Source organism: Leptinotarsa decemlineata, unplaced genomic scaffold, assembly GCF_025532065.1.
Source record: "Leptinotarsa decemlineata unplaced genomic scaffold, Ldec_3_MD MMD2_tig00026328_RagTag_RagTag, whole genome shotgun sequence".
Taxonomy (NCBI): Eukaryota; Metazoa; Arthropoda; class Insecta; order Coleoptera; family Chrysomelidae; genus Leptinotarsa; species Leptinotarsa decemlineata.
The window spans coordinates 22,382,219-22,407,108 of NW_027412688.1; the positions used below are offsets into that span (position 1 = coordinate 22,382,219).

At 35.0% G+C, this 24,890-nt stretch overlaps 1 protein-coding gene across 1 annotated transcript in view; it reads right to left on the reverse strand.

The window, feature by feature from the left end:
- Positions 1–16,963: 16,963 nt before the first annotated feature.
- LOC111502647 (EGFR adapter protein) overlaps positions 16,964–24,890 on the reverse strand; it is a 29,156-nt gene continuing 21,229 nt past the window's right edge. The window contains exons 4-6 of the mRNA XM_074181928.1: positions 21,997–22,529; positions 18,971–19,312; positions 16,964–17,878 (exon numbers count right to left, since the gene is read on the reverse strand). Coding sequence (XP_074038029.1) covers positions 19,103–19,312; positions 21,997–22,529 — 743 coding nt within the window. The 3' untranslated portion in view covers positions 16,964–17,878; positions 18,971–19,102. The remainder of the gene's footprint in view (positions 17,879–18,970; positions 19,313–21,996; positions 22,530–24,890) is intronic.

The following is a 24,890-nucleotide window of genomic DNA, read 5'->3' on the forward strand; positions in this document are numbered from 1 at the left end:
ATGGTTAAAACAAATTTGATGTTTCACGTTATCTCAACGCCCGTATTCAAATTGAGCGCCCAGTGGCGGTCCTATGGTTTGTCAAAGTGGGTTATTTATGAACTTTTGTAGTGTTCAACGTTTTGAATCCGATTTTGAAGCCATTTTCAAGAAATTGCCTCAATGTGCCTACTCTCCAGGTTACGTCATAAGTTATCTCTGAGGTCTCAGAAATAATCTGTATCTGAGACCTCAGAGAGAACTCGTGACGAGCCCTTAGGAGTAGGTAGATTGAGGCCCTGGTATCATGTCATATCAATTTCTTGAAAATCGGTGCCAAAACGTGGAACACAATACTTCAGATCCTATGCCTCTCATGTGAACTTACGACTTTGTAGGTAGGTGTGGCAGGTACCTGACGGAAAAATAACAAGTAACCCAGTTAATGCCGTGCAGAGAGCTGAGGTAAACCATCAGGCACCAGTGCAACGTCTTCCATTTGAATGATTCGGCGCAAGACATTTTCTAAATATGAAAAGCAGAAATTGATTTTATTTGGTGGGGACGACCACTGATAGACCGGTTTCGGGCTACTTGCCCCTCATCAGTAACAGATAGATCATTTCAGACGGAGTGAACCGTCTGAGAATCCCAAACAAACAAAATTAATTCATATGTGAGAAGTTAATTAAGACGAATCTTCCGAAGGGAAGACGTTGCATAGGTATCTGATGGTTTCATTTCAGCTTTCTGCGCTGCATTATCTGGGTTAGTTGTTGTTTTTTCCGTCGGGTATCTGCCACATGTAACTACAAAGTCGTAGGTCCACATGAGAGGCAAATAGTAAGGTGTTTTACACCTGAACTTGGGCATGTCATATGCACCCCTACGGAATATTTTCATTATTCTAACTCCCACACTGGAGTATGTGTGGGCTTCGTCTACGAGTGGCGTAATGAACATCCTACTGAATTAATTGCAGTTTATGAATTAATTGAGTTTATGACTAGATGGAATTAATTTTGTTTTTTCGGGATACTTAGATGGTTCACCCCGTCTGAAATGACCTGACCAGCACTTATGAGGAGCAAGTATCCCGAAACTGGTCTATCGGTGATCGTCCCGACCAAATGTAATCAATTTCTTCCTTTCATATGTAGGAAGTTTCTTGCGACGAATCTTCCAAATGGAAGACGTTGCACAGGTGCCTGAAGGTTTAACTTCAGCTTTCTGTGCGGCATTAGCTGGAATACTTGTTGTTTTTTTCATCGGGTATCTGTCACACGAACCTACAAAGTCATAGATTCACATGAGAGGCAAGGGGTAAAGTGTTTTTCACCTGAGTCACGAGCTGCATCGAAGATCTCAATCCTGCCTACTCCTGTACTTCAATCTAAGGAGTAGGCAGATTGAGACCTTAGAGCCGGAGTCTTCTAGCTGCGGAAACTTCGAATGATTGAAAGATTGATACTGAAAGGACAAAGTTCATTTGCAAGCAAGTGAAATTTAAGATAATAAATAGTAAGATAGTTGTGATTTAGATGAACAGCGTAGCATTTTCCGTTGCAGCACAATATTATTTGATGGAACAGACATTTTATCTTCTCTATCATTAATGTCTCAAAGTTCGCTACTCATAATCATTTCTGTTGAGTCACCATGCATCGATGCTCTTTCTGATGCAGGCTGATATTATAGATAAGATCAAGATAGTGTGTGATAAGTTTCATTGTTATTCTTCATCACCCTTGCAGGTTGCAAATGTTATATACTTGGGTGTCATCAGCATATTTGTGATAATTGCAATGTTGCAAATAATCTCCAAGTGTTGAAGTGAAACAAAAGTGGTCCTGATTTGATACCTTGAGGCACTCCGCAAGTCACATGTGGAAATTGTGAAGCCTGTTCATTAAAAATAACTGGTTGGGAGCTAGTTGATCAAAATGAAGCAATATGATGGCAGGCTGATTGATTGAAACCTAAATAGGGCATTTTTTCCAAAAGTATTCTATGATTGATTGAATCGAGTGAATGAGAACAGTAGCTTCACCTTCATCAAAGCCTCTGATTATTTCACAAGTTAGTGCAGTTACACAATTGAAACTAAGTCTAAATCCGGACTGCTTAGGTGGCATAATGTTTTTATCTTCAATAAAAAGACGAATTTGCATTTCAATAATTCTTTCGAGAACCTTACAGATCTGATTAATATCATTTTTTCTATTGGAAGTGTGATTTGAACAAACATTATTTTTATATTATATATTCTTCAACATGGTTGAGATGAAAAGTGTCAGTAGATATGTGGATAATTCAAATTATCGATTAGCCATAATCTACATTTTGAAGTATCGATTATCACGTATTTGAAAAAACCACTGTTATGTAATATTTCTACTTGAAAGTTTACAAAACCGCGACACGTTTTTCGCTATACGATAAAATCTTCAGGCGTCACAATACTAGTATTGTAACGCCCGAAAATGCTATATGTTTATATTTGTGTAGATAAGACACTATTATGATAAGTCAATAAGTTTTGTTAAGTATCAAATGCAAATTGGCTGAACAAGAGAAAAAATACAAACGAAACAAAGTGCATAATAAAATGATTACCAGAATCTGAAATCTGTTCTATAGTGAGGTGATAACTCGCTTGTGCATGAAAACACTAAGGGCGTTAATGGTATCCATTGGAACGTTTTTTCATTCTTCTTGGGTTTCGAAGGTGAGTTTCTGATGGGTAATAGAAGGAATTATTCTGTTTGAGATTGCTCGTTCAACGAAATACCATATTTGCTCAATGGGATTCATATCCGGCGAATTGGCTCGCCACGGTAGTCTGAATATTCTCATTCTCTAGTGCATTATGACCTCTTCTCATGCGGTAGAGCCTAGAATTGTCATTATTGAAAACGAAATTGGCTCCAATTGCAATTAGAATAAGCTGCATACGACGACCATGCATTATGACTCCCCAAAACACCATCTTTTGTATGGAATGGCAGAAGATAGTCTTTCTTGTTGCCCTGGCCCTCTCCAATCTCTGTGTCATCGACTATCAGTAACTAAACCAAATCTGGTTTCGTCAGAAAAAAAGACATTTTGCCACTGAGCTGAAAGCCAGCCTCCGTGTTCTTCTACCCACTGTGGACGAGCTGTGCCTAGTTCTAGGATGTAACCTTGGTACTCCTAATGACCTTTTGGATCGCAAATTGGCTCTAACAAGTATACGTCTCCTTATTGTCCTGGAAATTAATCGAACAAACGTTCTTCTTAAATAAGTTCAGACAGTTGAGTCTGTTATGTTTTGATTCCGGCGTGCATATCCTGCTAGATACCAATATTCTTTTGCATTAGTTACCCCCAAGGAAGCCCAGTTCTACGTATCCCGTCAGGGCTGTTTCCTGGTACAATGCACTATTCGCATAACTGAAGCGCGGGGAATCCTCAGTCTATCCGCGAATTGATGATTCGGTAGACCCTCATCATGCAATGTCAATATTCTTGGCCTAAGGAACACAGTACTCATGGCATAGAAAATCTCAACAATTACTTTTAAACTCGATAAATCGCTATGAAGCACTTATTAAACACTGGTATCTGAAATTAGAGGAAATTGTGTTAGGATTCACAGGTTGAAAGGTAAGACCTCGGTAATCCTTAGCTCGCACAATTTTCGACTTCTTGGGGTTGTCGTTCGTAGAGGTGCGACAGCAGGTTAACGGATTTTTTTAAACAGATCGAATGTATGAAAAGCCAATTTACAAGAGGTGTTCGAGAATTTAGGTGATGTGTGTAGTTTATCTTTTATGATATCGTTGACAGTGACTATATTTATTTTTATGGTATGATCAATTTATCTATTCAAACTGAAATGTAAAAGGTACGTATGATATAAACAACAATTAAATTTGAATCCTAATACTGAACACTAGTTATAATGGGATTCAAAAAAGAGGTACTGATATTAGAAGTAAATTACATTGAACAAATCAACATCATATTCAATCCATATTCAATTAGTCGACGTGACAAATTGCACTCGCTTAACACTCACTCATTCATTCCTGTGGGGGAATCAAACAGGAATATTGCCCGTTTTTTGAAGAAAGAAGGCGTAAACGTAGCTTATAGAACGAATAATAACCTAAGTAAATTTATTAAAAACAATAAGGACAAAACTTTGGTGTCGGATAGATCAGGAGTATATAAGCTGACTTGTGGCTCCTGTCCAAAACTGTATATTGGGCAAACAGGAAGAACATTTTTCCAACGAATTAAAGAACATAGGAGTAGTTTTGTAAATAGAAAGACCAATTCCACATTTGCAAACCATCTTTTAGCAGAAGGACACGAGTTCAATCATGAGTACGAGGTGTTACATTTAGAAGAGAAGAGTTTGAAACTTAATCATCTAGAATGTTTAGAAATCAATAGATTCAGGAATTCGGGTAATTTACTGAATGATCAATTAGAACTCAATAACTCTCCGTTACTGAATATATTTTTTCAAATGTGAAAATGGATCATAAGTGCAGGTAATTTAATTCGTTAGAAACTCAGGTAAAATATCAGCTACTTAAAATTCAGGTACTTCGTTTACAGGTACTTTGATTTCAGGTACTCCATAAACTATATATATATATTTAGTATTGAATGTGTAGAATTAGTTGAAAGACACGCCAGATGAAGCCATTGTATGGCGAAACACGTGTTGCGTTTTTGTAAAACAATTTAGTGAAAATCTCACAATAAAGTGTTTTTGGAATACGTTCATTCCTGTTTCTCCGTACTGGTAAGTCCTAGGAAGCTAAAATTTGGCATATAGTTGCTCCTCAGGTCTTATATCGCACTAAGAAAGAATTTTCAAATATTCCAACGGTGGCACCCCGGTGGGTAAAAAAGTGGCACGTTCACTTATGAATATTACCTTTCCATCACTGTTTCTGTGAACTTTGTATATAAAGACATTCTTTAGTATATACCGGTATATCAGAATATATTAGTATATCAGAACTGCACCCTTGCGGAGCCGGGGCAGTATTTAGTTTACTATACAACTGAATGAAACAACAAATAAACTGCAGCATTGAAAAAATCTGACTTTACAAATTAGCTGTTTTGATTATTTCTTGAAAACGAATTCGACTCAGGAAAACTGCACGGCTTCGAAAGATTACCTTTACTCGCCAAATGAGATAAAAAAATATAACTATTCTCACGTTAGTAAGTTCTCCATATTCATATATTTTTTACAAGATATATATTCTCATTATTGTAGTTGTAAAAAAATAAATAGATAAGTACTCTTTGATCATTCCCATATTGATTTCAATTGGTGTCACACCAATGGGTGGTTCCACTTCTGTTTCGCTTGCTTTTACGCAGCTATTTTTATTAAGTACTTTCTTGGTTTTTTCTCATTTTGTCTTCAATCGAGGACCGCCTGCCCGGTACGGACGATGCCTAATAGGCTGAAACAGCTGTATACCAGTGGCTCTTAAATTGAAATCAATATGGGAATTATCAAAGAGTACTTATCTATTTATATCTATCTATCTATATATATATATATATATATATATATATATATATATATATATATATATATATATATATATATATATATGTTAACTCGAAGATTCTCACGGATAAAGTATGATGAGCTGTTTTCTCGGGTTTCGCTCCGTGTTCTGTGTATTTTCTCCCCATAAGGATTATTTTCACAACGTTTCGGCAAAGTCTCATTTGCCATCTTCTGGTGATGTCTGGTTTTTTCAACTAGACTGATTACTTCGAACTCTGTGTCTCAATTTATAGGGATGGATGTTTCCCTTTACCTGCGTTGCTGCCACTACCTGTGTTTGTTCGACTACCTGTTTTGGTCTTATTACCTGAGCTGCCTCTCCTGTCTCTGTTATTGTACCTGTATTGTCATGTACCGAGTTTTGCCTCTGAAGTTGAGCGGTCTGATTGCTTGTGCGAAGTGATAAAACGGATCTCCATGTTGATGGTAATCTTTGCGCATCATCCCTCTTGTTCATATTATTAGGTCGTTTTTCAATTTCGATTGCCTCTCTGATTGTTCGTGAGTAAAAGTTTTCGTTGCTTGCTAGCATTTTTGTGTTGTCGAAATTGATGTTATGTCCTGTTTGAAGTACGTGTTGGAAGAGAGAAGACGTGGTGACTTTTCCCTTCACTGCTAGTTTGTGTTCATCTTTGCGAATGTTGATTCGTCTGTTGGTCTGGCCGATGTAAGTCCTGTCACAATCATGGCATGGTACTTCATACACTCCTTGTGATTCCAGTGGTATCTGATCCTTGGGATTACGAAGCATGGACCTTATTGTTCGTTCTGGTACGAACGCAGTTGATATGTTATGTCGGTGAAGAATTCTGCTGATTTTATCTGTTGTTCCTGCAATATATGGTAGTGTGGTTGTTATGACCGGTGTATCTCGAGTTTTTTGTTGTTTCCGTGTGGTCTTGGCAGCCGCTTTTATACTTCTTTCTGAGTAGTTATTCATTTGTAGCGTTGTTTCGATGGTGTTCAACTCTTGTTGTCTGTGATCGTTGTCTGCCAGCCTCCTCGAACGTGTAATGAGTGTTTTTGCCACCGCGTGAATTTGTTTTGGGTGGTGGTGTGAATTTGCGTTTAGGTACCTGTTCGTGTGTGTTGGCTTTCGATATACCGTGTGACCTAATGTTCCGTCTGGCTTTTTCATAATCAGTACATCGAGAAATGCGAGCTGGTTGCCTTCTTCAACTTCTTTCGTAAATTTAATGCGTGGATGGATTTCATTCAAATGATTAAAAAACCTGGACAGTTCCTGGTGACCATGAGACCAAATCACGAAGATGTCATCGACATACCTCAGCCAGAGTTTAGGTTTCAAGGGTGACGTTGCTATTGCTTCGGTTTCGATTTCTTCCATAAAGAGATTGGCAACAACGGGTGATAGTGGCGAGCCCATTGGTGCCCCTTCAATTTGTCTGTATCGTTGGTCGTTATAGATGAAGTAAGTGTTTTTGATGCAATGTTCCGCCAATGTGATGATATGCTCTTCCGGTTTGTATTTCTTTTTGATTATTTCTAGTGCCTCTCCGGTGGGTACCTGGGTAAATAACGAGGTTACGTCAAAGCTGACAAGGATGTCGTCCGGACTAACGGTTTGTGTTTTCAATATGTCTATGAGGTGGTCGGCATTGCGCACATATGAATCGACCTTTTCCGCATGTGGTTGAAGTACATGAGCAACGTGTTTCGCTAATTGATGCACTGGCGAACCTACCGAGCTCACGATTGGCCTGAGTGGTGCCCCTTCCTTGTGGACTTTGGGGAGTCCATAAAGTTTAGGGCACTTGGATGATTTCTCTCTTGGAATCAGATGTCTTTTGATTTCGTCGTCGATAGGAGAATTATAATTCTCCTATCGACGACGAAATCAAAAGACATCTGATTCCAAGAGAGAATTATAATTCTCCTATCGACGACGAAATCAAAAGACATCTGATTCCAAGAGAGAAATCATCCAAGTGCCCTAAACTTTATGGACTCCCCAAAGTCCACAAGGAAGGGGCACCACTCAGGCCAATCGTGAGCTCGGTAGGTTCGCCAGTGCATCAATTAGCGAAACACGTTGCTCATGTACTTCAACCACATGCGGAAAAGGTCGATTCATATGTGCGCAATGCCGACCACCTCATAGACATATTGAAAACACAAACCGTTAGTCCGGACGACATCCTTGTCAGCTTTGACGTAACCTCGTTATTTACCCAGGTACCCACCGGAGAGGCACTAGAAATAATCAAAAAGAAATACAAACCGGAAGAGCATATCATCACATTGGCGGAACATTGCATCAAAAACACTTACTTCATCTATAACGACCAACGATACAGACAAATTGAAGGGGCACCAATGGGCTCGCCACTATCACCCGTTGTTGCCAATCTCTTTATGGAAGAAATCGAAACCGAAGCAATAGCAACGTCACCCTTGAAACCTAAACTCTGGCTGAGGTATGTCGATGACATCTTCGTGATTTGGTCTCATGGTCACCAGGAACTGTCCAGGTTTTTTAATCATTTGAATGAAATCCATCCACGCATTAAATTTACGAAAGAAGTTGAAGAAGGCAACCAGCTCGCATTTCTCGATGTACTGATTATGAAAAAGCCAGACGGAACATTAGGTCACACGGTATATCGAAAGCCAACACACACGAACAGGTACCTAAACGCAAATTCACACCACCACCCAAAACAAATTCACGCGGTGGCAAAAACACTCATTACACGTTCGAGGAGGCTGGCAGACAACGATCACAGACAACAAGAGTTGAACACCATCGAAACAACGCTACAAATGAATAACTACTCAGAAAGAAGTATAAAAGCGGCTGCCAAGACCACACGGAAACAACAAAAAACTCGAGATACACCGGTCATAACAACCACACTACCATATATTGCAGGAACAACAGATAAAATCAGCAGAATTCTTCACCGACATAACATATCAACTGCGTTCGTACCAGAACGAACAATAAGGTCCATGCTTCGTAATCCCAAGGATCAGATACCACTGGAATCACAAGGAGTGTATGAAGTACCATGCCATGATTGTGACAGGACTTACATCGGCCAGACCAACAGACGAATCAACATTCGCAAAGATGAACACAAACTAGCAGTGAAGGGAAAAGTCACCACGTCTTCTCTCTTCCAACACGTACTTCAAACAGGACATAACATCAATTTCGACAACACAAAAATGCTAGCAAGCAACGAAAACTTTTACTCACGAACAATCAGAGAGGCAATCGAAATTGAAAAACGACCTAATAATATGAACAAGAGGGATGATGCGCAAAGATTACCATCAACATGGAGATCCGTTTTATCACTTCGCACAAGCAATCAGACCGCTCAACTTCAGAGGCAAAACTCGGTACATGACAATACAGGTACAATAACAGAGACAGGAGAGGCAGCTCAGGTAATAAGACCAAAACAGGTAGTCGAACAAACACAGGTAGTGGCAGCAACGCAGGTAAAGGGAAACATCCATCCCTATAAATTGAGACACAGAGTTCGAAGTAATCAGTCTAGTTGAAAAAACCAGACATCACCAGAAGATGGCAAATGAGACTTTGCCGAAACGTTGTGAAAATAATCCTTATGGGGAGAAAATACACAGAACACGGAGCGAAACCCGAGAAAACAGCTCATCATATATATATATATATATATATATATATATATATATATATATATATATATATATATATATATATATATATATATATGCGCGACATTAACTGGATTTGTTGTTGTTATTCCGTCGGGTATCTGCCACACGTACCTACAAAGTCGTAGGTGTTTTCACCTGAACCTGAGCATATCATACGCACCTCTCCGGAATACTCATTATTCCGGCTCCCCCCCCGGAGTGTGTTTGTGGAGTTTGACTAGCTGAAATCATATTTGTTTGGTCATGACACTCAGACGGTTCACTCCGTTATGAAGAGATGTGTCAGGTACTGATGATGGGGCGAGTACCTCAAAATTGGTCTATCGATGTTTCGAAAAAAATTCAATTCTGATATGAAATTCATGTTGGCAAGATAATTCAGTTGATTACTTGCAGAAGGAACTTTAATTAACGTAGTAACTTCACAAAAGCACTACGTGACAGTTTCGTAAAGACAACTATTAGTGTATATACTCATACATCAAATTTTACAGCTCAGTCACACTCGCAATTCATCCCTTTCTGAGCAGCAGCAACTTCCATATTTTTTTCAATTGCATGAGGTGCATCTATTATCTCTGTATTCGTTATCAATAAATTTCATTGAGAGAAATTAATAACGAACTTCAGTGGCAACGGATTTGTTAGATATATTGCTCGAATTGACCTTCATTTAGTTTCAGTAAATGTCCTTACATCGTTAAAGATGTCTAAGTTATTAATTGGCATCCCCGAACAATTTTATGTTGCAACTCATTCTAGAACTAGTAGCGTAAACTTTCAAATTCAGTTATCCTTATGAAAAAATCCAGGGTATAAGATACGCAGATCTAGTTAGCCACTTCATTGGTTTACCGATCCAATGCATTGAAAACATTCTTGCAAGAAGTGTTCCACACAAACTTTGAAATGTGGGAGGTGCACCATATTGCTGGAACTCTTTCGTTCTCTAGTGAGTGTTTTAATTTTTTTTCTGAAGTCAATGATCAGGATCATCTTCGCTCATTTCGTGAACTATCATATTGATTATTTCGCTAGTAGGTTATAAACTTATGAACTTACTAAGAAAAGGTAAATGACTTATAGTTCGATAGATGAAGCGACAGTGGTAAATTATCGACTTTTTGTTCTGCGCTAACTAACTCCAACAAAAATTAACATTGAACAGTTCACAGCGTGACCTTTTATAAACGCCAAGTAGACGGGCCTAAGTGTGTTTTACTTGCATTTGTGCATTAATTGTTATACAATTGAGATCACAGATAGCAGGTTGTTTCAATACAATTCCTGGAATCCAATGATAAACAGTTCTTTAGGCCTGTTTTCATACAGAATTATTCTTCATTGTGAAGTGGGTAAACATATTCAGGTATCAAGAGTTGTTATCATTAAATAAATATACCCAAGTTCATTAGACAAGTCGAAATTTTTTTCTGATAAAAGATTATGATGCAGTCACTAGCTTTTTGTATTGACATAGTAGCAAATATTGATTCTTTCTGTAAATAAGAAATTGCTTTATTTATTTCATCTGTGGAGGTGGCCTTGATTTGAAAACCAATTAGTCAATGGTTTTCTTATTAGAATTCATACATAAATTATGTATTTAACAAATATAAAGGGTGCAACGTAATGCATGATGGGCATAATTTCAGCTGCTCGAATATGATTTGTGAGTGTTTTGGAAATAAAAATGATAGTTGACACTGGAATCCAAAAACAAGGCATATATGACACAACACAAGATAGTGCTTTTTCGACTGACTCTCCATAGGTCTCATCAGTGGTGCTAGGCTGGGGACAAACTCGGGAAAATAGAGGCGATGACATTTTTTGCCCTTACGAAGACGCCTGTAGGAGCGACAGAAGACTCAGTTCTCGATGTGGAAGCCTGATGTAGTACTTCTCTACCATCAGAGTAGAATTTCGTGGAACGGGTGAACCACGACATTTTACTTCGAACTCCTCAGACTCTATCCAGACCACTGTATAAGAATTGTTGTTCTGGTTATTACGGTTCTTGGTGAAATGGTGCTCTCTCTACTCTTGAATTCCAAGATCATACCAGCTTGCCGCATGAAAGTATTTTGATTCCAAATGACTTTATGAGGCAGTTCGTAGATAGGTTCCAGGTCATTTCCACAATGTAACTTTCAGTGTTCCCAGCAATCAGCAAATATGACTGACGAAACAGTTTTCTTCACCTCCTGAAGACGGCAACTCAGTTGCTGGAACGCGCGTCGAAAATAGTAGTGTATTTCTGGTGATTGGAAAAAATGCTCGTGTTTAGATTTGTTCTACGCCAGAGGTTCCAGTTTTACGTTATATTCCTCATTTGTGTTTACAAAACTGAATGAATTTATGAATAAATTAAAATAATCATTGATATTAATCACAAACGTGTTCAATATCAACGATAATGTCACGTCAAATGAATATGATAACTTTCAACTATTGTCTTATCATGATCATTAGTATTTTCATTCGATATTTTTGCTGCCCTGCTTTTGCTTGCCTGAGAGACAAGAAACGATAAAATAATTAATGCCGTTATTGTTGCCTTTTTTGATAGTAATAGGAAAATTACACTATTTTGAGTTCTATTCTTGTATTTTGAATACATTTCTCAATGAATATTTCACTTACTCATAGGCGTAACATTACTTCAATCAAATGTTTTAATCCTTTTAAAGCGACTCTCACTCTATTGACATTTGATGTTTTATTTTGATATTTTTACAATGATAATTGATAATCAAGTGAACAATATCTGAAATTTCCATTTCAAATTCTGTCAGTCCCATTGAGTGTTACTTATTTGTGCCGGGGGATCCCTGCAGAATCGATGAAAATCTCGTGAAATATTTGAAGAAAAAACCATATTGTCAACTTAAAATTTTCATTATGAAAAGAAAATGGTTACATTGAATGGGCTATATTTATAGGAGAAATTAATTTTAAGAAAAGACAGGTTATGGCATTCAACTTCTCAAAAAAGTGAGAATCTCAATACAAGGATGTGTAGATCATGCAAAAAAGTTACTTTTGGACATGAAGGGGAAGAAAAGCCTTCTCGAAACAGATATGTTCATATGAACATTGAATTTTTCGAAAGAAAAATACTTTTGAAATGAATACTTTTACATGAAAACTGACCAAAAAACACTTTTCCTAGTTTGTATTCCAGATATTCGTCGTGGAATTGAATCGAATATCATTTTCGGAATTGCTACACAATAAAATAAATGAAAAAGGTAAAATTTCACTTACATGGACACTGGTGGACATACGATGTTTCGCCATAAGACACTTGCCTTATCGCCTCTTCAGCACCAAATCTGGATAACATTATGAGATGAAGCACTCAATTCATTCATAAAATTACGACTTTCGATCATGAATAATGAGTTGAATATACCCATGTCTTTGATGGCAGTATGTGATGGCATTCACTCGCTTACTTGATTGAATCCCAGCCATAGGAATCTTGTTTATTTTTATTTCATTTCATTTTATTTTATTTCATTTTATTTTATTTTATTTTACTTTATTTCACTTTATTTTATTTTATTTCATTTTATTCTATTTTATTTCATTTTATTTTATTTTCTATACAGACTTAACTGCCTAATTATATGAAAATTCCTATTACAAATAAATTGTGAGCTTACTTCTATACATATATACTGAAACGTTTATTTTCAAACTTATTCTCTACGATCACAGTTGTTATATTTCTAATAAATAATTATTAACATCATATCTGAAACCTGAGAAGAAATTACTGAAATCTAAATTGGTTAAAACATTAATTTCATTTGCTTTACGAAGCATGGTTGTGAGAGGACTCAGAGCAGTTATTTTGTTTTCTTGCCTTGTGTATTTAAAAAAAGATTGGACTTCTTGTAGGATACTGAGGAACAATAAAATCTACGAGTTCGAGTATGTTTAAAACTGTAATATTGTTGTTTATCACCTTTTATAAAAATATTTTTTGTGTTACATACCGCCTAATGTAAAGAGATGATATTTTAAAATGCTGCCTCGAATCCATTGATCTGCAATGTTTTTCTTTATAATATAGATATCTCAGTAACGTATTTTGTATTTTTCGATTCTGTTTAAATACATCTGTGGTTGGTATTGCCAAATGAGCGAATCAAATGGGGAATGTTCCTCAATTTGGGTTATTACAGCAAATGCAAGTTTGAAGAAAATAAAGTTGAGTTTAATTCATGAGTTTTTCAAATTCACTTCGAAAAGTATTCAAATTGATGTTTCAGTCGGTCAGTCGGTAGCCAAGCGGTTCGGCGTGGGTGCTTTGTTCACTCACTCGAATTGACTGCCGTGTTGGTTGGTGGTTCAAGCCCTAGTCTGAACGATCGATCTTCACTTGCTACCGTCCAACCCGTGTTAGGAATCACACGTTAAAAGGTAAGACCTCGTTAATCCTTAGCTCGCACAAGTTTCGACTTCTGAGGGTTGTCGTTCGTAGGGGTGCGACAGCTGATTAACGGAAAAACAGATTTTAAACAGACAGATTTTAAATGTTGGGTTTTAATTTTCAGAGGGATTCGATTCTAATTCACATATTGGCAACATCGCCTATATCAAGTTGGAATAATTTATACGTACCTAGATATTCTACTTAAAAAAAAGGAAAATTATCTTTATAAATCAACAATTAAGGCAAAATATAAATTATAGTTCAATACCACCTCCACAGGTCACATAAAGAACAGTTGTTTGGTTATTTATTCATATAGAGGAAGATAGGTTAGGTGCACAAAATGTCATATGTCACAGAATGTCTCGGAACTCGAAACATAAGTAGACAGAACAGCACGCCTCTGAAATATGTCATATGTTTCATACAGATAACAGATTCATTGTCCTTTATTAGTTATAACCGATGTTGCCAAATGGTGAAATAGAAACGAATCCCTTTAAATGTTGAATGCATTATTTCATTCCTCTTTTTTAAGTATTCAATAAATTTTTTAAAGAAAAATGTTGAAATGATAAGTTTAAAATGCGTTTTTTAGAGCTCTTTTATGAAAACTACTTAATTTTCGTCAGGAGGAACATTTCCCATTGTAATATTGGTCTTACAGGTGTGAAATAAGATGTTTTATCGTGAATACGTTCACAAACGATAATAAATCCCAACATTTCGTTAGCCCTTTCAAAATTTTCATCAAAATGTTTCGAGAATGACAAAGTATGATCATAAATAATCCCAAGATCTTTCACTTCATTATTTCTGTCATGGAAAGTATCTCCAATTCTGTGATTAAATTCAATGGGGTTTTTTCGCAATATTGAATTATAATTTATTTTCTATGGTCCAATTATATATTCTATCAATGCCTTTTTGTAGTGAAACACAATCTCTGATGGTGTGAATTTCTTTAAAGCTTTTGAAATAATCTGCAAAAATGAGCCCTTTAGAAAAATGTAAACATGATGTTAGATCATTGATAAATAAAACAAACGGCAAAGGCCCCAAGTTTGATCCCTGTGGGTCACCCAAGTTGATTTCATAGCGATCAAAGTAAAAACCATTATATCTGATTACAAAGATACCATTCTGGAGGTAATTATTGATTAAACCATGGTTGATACCAAATTTGTTGAGTTTTGAAAGCAATATGTCATGATCAACTTTATCGATAGTTTCGAAAAATCTGTATAAATCGTATCAAGTTGCTGATCATTCTCAAAAGTTTTGTAAACATAATTGGTGAATAAGAATATATTTGCTTGTGATATTGATGACTTATTTATATTGATATGTATTGATATTAAAACGACAAAAGTTTCGGTTCTTACACCATTCTCAAGTATTCTACTACTGACCTAAGAGAAATATCGGAGTGTATATAGCCGAGCGTAGGTAATAAGATATATCCCTACATTCATTAATTCCAACTACATAAACTTCAAAATGTGATTAATTGCGTTGTCATCTTTATAAATTCAAAATCATGTTTATTAGTAACTTTCGTTATTGTCAAGTCCAAAAAATTTGTTGAGTCGTCTTTTTTCATCTTCATGGTGAATGTGATAGAAGGGTAGAGAGAATTGATGAAATTCAATAACTTAGTTAATTAGTTGTTCGTTCCTGTGAAACAAATCAGGATATCATCGACATATCTATACCGATACGCGGAACTTTTGACTATTAGTTTACTGTGTATTTTTCTCCCCAAATCTTCATGAAGATTTCTGCCAAAATGGAACTGAATGGGATTCCCACTATGAGACCTTTGCAGGATGAGTAAAAAAATTTCAAGATGCTGGGAAATAGATCCTTTACATCGAATGAAAGAGGAACTAGTAGATTTGCTTACGGTTTGTTTGTCACAAGATTACTTCTAATTCAATGTACCTAAAGGTCTCATACTGGGAAACCCACTTAGTCCCATCCTGGTACGTTTCACAGGAACGAACAGACAATTGACTTGAATTTCATCAATTCTCTCCTCCCTTCCCTCACATTCACCATGGAGATGGAAAAGGACGATTCTATAAATTTTTTGGACTTGATAATAACGAAAGCTAACAATAAAGATAAATTTTCATTTTATTTTAAACCAGCACATACAGATATTTATCATTCATAATTCGTCCACCTACCCGTATGAGCACAAAGAAGTATGATACACAGACTGATAAATGTCAGATGCGAATTTCAATGAAGAACTGAACATAATAAAACAAATAGCCGCCAACAATTATTACGATAGCAGACTAAACCATTCTTTATTAACAAAAAAGTTATACAGCCAAGCTTTGAAGGAAGTTTACATAATTTGAAGAGATGAGGATTAAAGTTATAAAACTTTAACCTACTTTGGTCAACCCACTACGAATATTTCAAATTTTCTAGACAACAGAGGTGTAAATATTGCTTTCAAAACCAACAATAACTTAGGCATGCACATTAAGAATAACAAAGATAAAAGTTCAGTTCCAGAAAAATCGGGAGTGTATAAATTATCATGTGGGTCATGTCCAATGTTTTATTTAGGTCAAACTGGAAGAACGTTCAAAGAACACAGAAACAGTTTCCAGAATGAAAAAAAAACCACATATGCCACTCATTCAATCACAGAGGGTCATGAGTTCAACCATGAATTCAAGACCCAACATTTCCCGAAGAAAGGTTTAAAACTTATCTGTTTATTTCCAGGTGAGAAAATTTGAGTATAATTACAGCACTTTCAAAAGTTTAAATTATTCATATAGTTAATTGATTTATACCTAACCTTTTCAGGCATACAAATAGGTAATATGTTATAATATAAATTAGTTATAATTTAGAAGTTATTTATCATTTTACGATTTAGAAACACGTGTGGCGGTTTTTGTAAAACCCTCCATTATGAAAATCATACAATAAACTGTATTAATGAGTTTTAAATGTAACGTTACTAATTCATTTGCGATTGGATTAACAAATCTTACAAAATCAACTTATAATTTCAGTGATGCACTCACATTTTTTGCAATATACCAATTTCTTGAAAAATTCACTAAAGTAAATTTTCATTTACCAAATCTCATTTTGATACACCTAACCAAAAGTTTTGACTTGGCTAATAGATTTGTTGACACCCGGTATGTGAAATACTACATCAACAATATTATATTACATGCACTCTGAATATTTGAATAATGCTTGTTGAAAAATAATGATAGGAAAAAATAGATATCATCTACATTTTATATATATTTTTATTTTTCTTTCAAGAAACAAAACATCATTTTGTTATTGTATAAATATGAATCCTGAATATTAATATACATTTAGTGGAAAATATTTTATTATGGTTCAACGATTATTCACAAATTGGAATTAGTCTTGTAACTTTCGTGATTTCTGAAAAATTATTGTATAATTTACAGAAGTTCACAATTATTTTACGAGCTCGACACTTTCTTTGAACAGTAAAACAACCATATGTAAAATGAAAACAGTAGGACATTGATATATCTATATAATACATCAAATGCTTGGAGTTTCTTATAGATTCTTGCATATCACATTACGTCTCTACAGGATACACGTTCGAGAGTTGACTTTTATTTTTTGTAAGTGTGAATCATGATGGATCCCTACCAGCTTACACGATATCTACAAAAATAATATCAAATCATTCATGTAATATACAAGAATCTTATAGAAATATTTCTTGGAAAACAGTATCAAAATCACAAGTCCTGCGCTCCGGTACATAGAATAATAAACAATAGGAGAATTCCAACACTTCTTGAGAAGTTCCTGGACCCGAGGTATCACAAGGTACACAAATCGATTGCGTCTTTATAAAACGATAGTGTTACACAAATAAATATCAACGACTAGGTCACTACACGCAAAAAGTATATCACGACCGAAGAATATGGAGGTTGATTGAGCAAATCTTATTGTTGAAAGAATGATTCTACTCAACACACAGCTTTTCATTCTCAAGGCGGACGCAAACCAAAATAATACGGCAAGCAGCTCAATTGAATATAGCGAAACAGCTGCAATATTATTCACTGCTGAGTAGTAGTTTCTGAGTACATTTGAATCTTCCCAGATGTAGACAGGATTGGTGGATTGGGTTCTGGTTTTTCTTGTCAATCCTGAAAAAAGTGAAATAATTAGGATGAATAACGAAAATAAAGACGGTACGTTATACCTATTTGAACATGAAATGATCAACACAATTGAAACGTAGGTATTTTTACACGTGGGTGACGAAAGTTTTAGATACGTAATGGAAGTCAAAACACATTTAATATGCAACACAGGTCATTGTTAACCAAATCGAAATATTCTAAGCCAAATTTCTCTGTGTGACTATTTAAGAGTATTTAAAACAACTTAACCTAGGAATTATGTACTGAATTCATAAGTAGATGATAGTAGTTGATGTGCTGAGTATAGAACAAAAAATTTCGATTAACAATCCATTGTCAATAATGATAACAATAAAAAAATGATAATAATAATAGTATCAATTATTGCCAATAGGAAACACTCAATTACAGGACATATTTGAAAACATCAGTACTGATAAGTTGTACATAAAATAACAAATTGACAAATCATGTTCAATCTCGACATGATATCCCTACTATCCCTGCTAATATTATAAATTCGAATGTAACTTTGTTTCTTACGGTTTCACACGAAAACTACTCAACCGATCATCATGGAATTTTGTACACATGTTCTTGGAGGTAATAGAAGTAACATAGGATATGAACAAATTTTTTTTATACAAGATAAAAAAATTGTTTTTCAAAAAAACTCAAAATCTAGCTACTTTAACGTCATCTAGCATTCCAGTAATGAAGTTCCAACCCTTGGTACCGTAATACCGTCGCACTGTATTATTCACAGTCACGACAATATCCAATCCAATCCAATTCGAGCGAAGCCGCGGGTAAAAGCTAGTATTTATATGATATAAATAATAATGATATATAACTCTGAATAAAAAACAAAAGAAAAAAACTGTAGGTATAACTATTCATGGCGATATCTGGAAAAAGCGATGATAATAACTGTCTCTCTTACAACACAAAAGAAGAAAAAACAGATTATGATTCGACAAACAAGTATTCATATCGCATATTCAGTTCCAGTTTTCACACATATATTTAATTGGAAAATGCAATATTATATTCGTTCGTGCTGAAGAATTCTTATAGTAATCGATGATGACAAACCTTTTTTACATCAGAAGTGGTTTCAGACTCTTCAATAATGATCCGTTGGCCAGAGTATGATTGGTTGTTTTCAAAGATTCACTGCGTCAACCTCCAATAATTCTTTTCTTTCTAGATGTGCAAATTTTGGAACTACACATTCAAGTCAGCCATCATTTTTCTGAAGTCCACTAGGGTGTTGTAGTCAGGTGCAATGTCAACGTCAGCAAAGTCTCTTTCTGATTCCGATTTTACGAAATTAGGTTGATAACGGCTAAGCGAGAGAGGACAGGGAAGTAGCTCCGGCATTACTGAGTGGTGTGTGATCAGAGAAGTGAGGGAACTGAATTCCTTCGTGAAGCCCTAGAAAAAAGTAATTATTCATATATTTGGAAAAATAAACATCGGAGAAAATTGAAAATAACTTTTCCAATTGTGCTGAAGAATATTAATAGAGACAAATTAGGCGGTTCAACAATACATTTCTTGTGAGTTTCACTCATGAAGAACGAAAGCAATATGTTATAAATTTAAGATGTATAATAATAAAATAAATGAATTAGAGATGATGATCAATAATCTTCACGTTTATATACTCGTCATGAAATTTGGTTCACTGAGGAAGAAGAAAGGAATAAAGGTTCCACATCTATTTATTTTGTAGGAAGAAACAAGGAGGTGGTGTTGATATTTTTATAAAGAAACACTTGAATTTGAGGTAGAAAAGAAAGGAAAATTCCGTTAACATACGTTGTAATGAGAATCATATCTCCAAATTCATTGTTTTGCGGCGCATGTAGACTACCAAAATTTAATAAATATTTTTTAATTTTTTCTATGAGATACCTAATGGTTTTAATAATAATAACAGTAACATTATTTTATACTGTTTTTTTGGGTTTATAACCTCCCACAATCTGAAAAAATGAAAGATAAATCGATAGAGAATCTGCTGAAGTGTAGTGAAGGGCAAACTGAAAAATTCACCCCAAAAAGTTACTGCGTAATATAAACTACTCGAAAGTCCAATTAGTCAGTAACTTGTCGTATTCACAAATTTTACCTACAAATTGAAAAAATCAATTGAAAAAATTAAATATCGATACTTGTGTCAAAAAAAATTAGAAATACCACGAGATTTTTATAGAGAATACAGGTTTTGAAAATGGAGAAGAATTATTTTTCGAAACGCTGACCACTAAAAAAAGTTAAGTTTCAATATTTCATTTTTTCAATAGATTTTTTTTCAATTTGTACAAGTTACTGGCTTATTGGACTTTCCAGTAGTTTACATTACGCTGTAGCTTTTCGGGTTGAACTTTTCAGTTTGGCCTTTACTACACTTCAGCAGATTCTGCATCGATTTACCTTTAATTATTTCAGATTGTGGAAGGTTATAAACCAAAAGAAAAACAGTATAAAGTATTAAGTCCTCCACAAAAAAAAGTTCGTTTGAAGAAAAGTATTGTCACTGTTTTTTGGAAAAATGAATATTAATATATCTCAGCAAAAAATCAAAACAGTTTAAGAAATCCAAAAATGTTTATCACTTGAATTGATATAAAATTCATCGCAACCAATAAATGAAGTAAATATTGAAATAGAACCATTTGATATCAGTAAATTGAAATATACCAAATAATACATCTTACTGAATTTGAATGGTATCATAAAGTTTTGTTAAACATTAAAAAATCAATAAAACGAAGAAAAGAGTCAAAAATGAAAAAACTATTTTTACACAAGGAAAAATTCCTGATGCAATATATCATGTTGAAAAATTAACAAACTAGTCAAAACAAGGAAACATTTGGAACAAGAAGTACACCAACGGTCCGATGTAACCCCAAAGAAGAATTGAAATGGTATAAAATCACTAATGCATAACACACTTATTAATAGTAATGATAATGAACAAATTCAGGGCTATATAACGAATATCTTATCTTCAAGAAATGCAATAAAGAGACAGAGACAGTTACTCATAATTTATGCGCATATTGAATATGACACACGTCCAGCAAGAGACTTATTGTACAGACTGATACAGAAAGCAAGATTGTTGAAATGTATGTGATTTAAATGGTTGGGGACTTGGAAAAAATGGACAAGTCAGACGACTCCCAGGAAGCAGAGGAAAAAATAAGCAGATAAAAAGTTTGAGAAATGAATAATATGAAAGTTAGAAAGCCGAATTGACTCTGTGATGAACTAAATAATAATTTTGTTGATATTGCTAGAACATTGGGTTCTGAAATTCCAGCTTCATGCAAAAGTATTAACTGTTCAAACTATGCTCTTGAAATCAACAAATGTAGTTGAAATGGAATATGTTATTTCACAACTACATCCAAATGGCGCTTGTAGATATGATAAAGTTAGTGGTAACATGAAAACAGTCACATTTGAATTATCACGAATGTTTTTTTTGTTTCAAACATATAGTACCATGTTCAATGAATATTGACAAAGAAAGTCTTTCCTAGATAAAAATTCAGTGGTATACATAACAAACACGATTTCGTAACTCACAAACAACCCCATACAGACCCATAAAAACAATCATTCTAATCACCCACAGCAACACATCAGTATACCGATAACAAGAATCATTTATATTCAAAATTTACTTACAGTTCAAAAACTGAGATTATTAGGTGAGGTAACTACTACTGTTGTCTATAAGAATTGTAGACCAGTGTGTGTACTATTACTACCTACTGATGAAGCACATATAGTAAAGGAGCATACTTGAAGACTGGCTGTCCAGGCCAGTCTCAACTCACCTACACTGTAGGTTGATGAACTGACATTAATCAACTACTTCCCTGGCTAATACTACGAAGGGCGTTGGATTATATACGACAGGTGTCAGTGCAGAAGAAATTACTCCACAGAAGTAATTTCTGTGTGTGCTGTTGACGATACAACTGCTGGAATCGATTTTCACTTATTTTAACGGGCACACTTATAAACCGGTTTTGGGCTATTTGGTCAAGAATGATTTACCTACATTTGAATTAGTTAAAAATTTGCAAGACTCTCACCTTGATTTTGTAGCCTTTATTTACTCCTAGTATTAGATAATGCGCAATGCCAGTGGGTTGAAAACTCCTCGGTACCCTCAGAGATAGTGCGAAACATCCAGGTTTCGTTGTACTATCCCTAACCATAAACGCTCCCACTGGCTCTCTCGACAGTATCTCCAAAGCTATTTCCCTAGGTATACCTGCTTGAAACCAACCAGCTTGGCGGAGTTCTTCGGGTTCTATGTTGTTCAGGGAGTCGGTTCTCTCAGGTAAGTTTGGGGCTCCGGTAAAACTTCCCATGTGGCCTTCAGGAGCAGTAGGTTGTCCAGAACTGGAACTGCTTGAGCTGATTTGCGAAATTCGGTTGCATTGCAAGTCCTTTTCGTTTTTCTTCAGTGGACTGCTTCTGTCTATATCTAAGTGTTTGGTCCTATTTGAATTGTATTCTTCACCTGAGATTCGTGGATTATCTGTTTTGTTGTTTGATTTATTCCTCAGTTCTTCATTTTCGTTGACATAACCGTCCGAAACAGCTCGATGCATCGGACTGCCTAGAAGTAAATTCAAATATTAAATTTATATTTCATAAATAGGTAGGTAATAATGATCTGGTCTTGAATTATTCCAACAAAATTCATTTGCCTGTATAACAAGACAAGAGATGTAAAAACAATATTCTCGACGTTTTGGCAACTTTAGAAATAACATTAACAGATAACTGTTCTTCCAATTATTATTGAAACTAATTTTTCTATTGAAAATAATATTTATGAAATCAACTGATGATTATGGGGAACACGAATCAATAAAATACCTTTATTCTTGTGAAAAATCCGTGAATATGATCAGATATGCTTTAAAATATGATCATATATGCTTTGTTGTTTTGATAACCAAAAACATAAAAACAACTTATATTCTTTATATCGAAAGGGTTATATTTTTAGGAGTGACTAACTTTTGGGAAAGAAAGTTTTTGGCTTTCTACTACTCCATCTTGATACAAAAAAATGTGGAAATCTTCCATAGAAAGGAAGAACGTAACCAATTTCAAAATTAGTCACTCCTAAAAATATAACCCCTTCAATTCAAATAAGATTCCTCTTGGCTGTGATTAGATCAAATAGGTGAATGAATGTCTTTACGATGTCATCGATGACATAAGTAGATCAAACTTATTTCGTGACATAAAAATCGTAATTCATGAATGAACTGTGTGTTTTTTCTTATGTTGTCCAGATTGGTATTGAAGTGAGGATGGCAGTGTTTCATGTAAGTGCAATTTTTTCACCATTCATTCAGTGTAGAACTCCCGTGAATGATATCTGATTTCATAACGAATGCTTCGAATACAAACTGAGTAGAGGATATTGTCTTTGAAATTATTTTTCTTTCGTGTAATTCAATGTTTGTATGACAGTAGCTATTTCAGGAGGGCTTTTTTCTTACAGTTTCTGTCTGAAATTTACTTCTTTGCATGATCTACACATCCATGTATAGAGTTACTTATTTTAAAATTGATTAATTTCTTCCTTTCGTTGAAAGATTCCCACGTTTTTTGTATCAAGATGGAGTAGAAGAAAGCCAAAAACTTTCTTTCCCACTTTATATTTATTTTTAAACCAAGTTTCCACAAAAAAATAAAATTTCAAATCAAATTTTGAATGCAACTTGAATGTACGTTCATAAAATAACGGCAATGAAGTAGGGACTGCGATGCAAAATATTATGGACAGACAAAAATATCTATTAAAGTAAGATGTAAAGAACACATAGCCACACTTAAAATATGGAAGACCGGAAAAATCAGCAGTCGCCCATCATATTTTGCAACAAAACCATTCCATAGACTTCAGTTCATTAAGATTAGTTAGACAAGTTAACAACAACAGGCAACTAAATGCCTATGAGAGTGTAGAAATAAGTAAACACAATTATATTATGAATAACGATGACAAACCTATACCAAAGAGCATACTATATAGCTTGTTAAAATAAAATAATGTTTTTGAGTTTACTGATTACTACATAAGGACACATTGCAAAAATAAATATGGATAGGCAATATTGTGAAATTAATTTTTACATAGCTGAAAATTGTTTTATATAAACATATATTGTAAAATAATAGATACGGCAAAATTGTAGAATTAATTTAGGTTGGTATACCTGTATGGGTGGTACGCCTGGATGATTTACCTAAATGGGATACCTATATAGCATAAATAGGGCTAGCTCGCATTAGTTTCTAGTTTTAATCTTCCTCTTTGAAGATGATCACTTGGTGATCGAAACACGTGTCGAGGTGTTAAAAATAACGATTTGGTGTTGGAAAAAAACTCCATTAATATTGATCTCTAAAATGGTCAATTCTCGTCCATTGGAAAAAAAAAATTACTGTGCGACGCGTAACTTTCACGAGACTGAAAGGATTTTCAATGAACGTTTTCCGAATCGTCCTATCTGTAGAAAGTATTTGAGAAAACTTGTATCCAAATTCACAACTACCGGTAGTGTACATAACAAAAAGCCCCCAGTTCATCCGTTCATTCCTGAAGAACAGCAAGAGCAAATAATTGGTGAGATGGTAGTAAATCCTGAACAGTTTGTGAGGTATGTCCTTCTACTGTGTGGAGACTTTTGAAGAGGAATATTTATCATCCATACAAAATTAAAATGGTACACCAAATAACTGAAGATAACCCTGAGCGAAGAACAGAATTCTGCGAAATCATGACGGAAACCATTGTAAGGCATCCTACCACAATATTTGTTTCAGTGACGAATGTACATTTTTTTAAACGACAATGTTCACAGAAAAAACTGCCGTTATTAGAATGACACTAACCCTCACGTTTTCCGGGAAACACATACCCAATATCCAGAAAAAATTTACGTTTTGGGCAGGAATA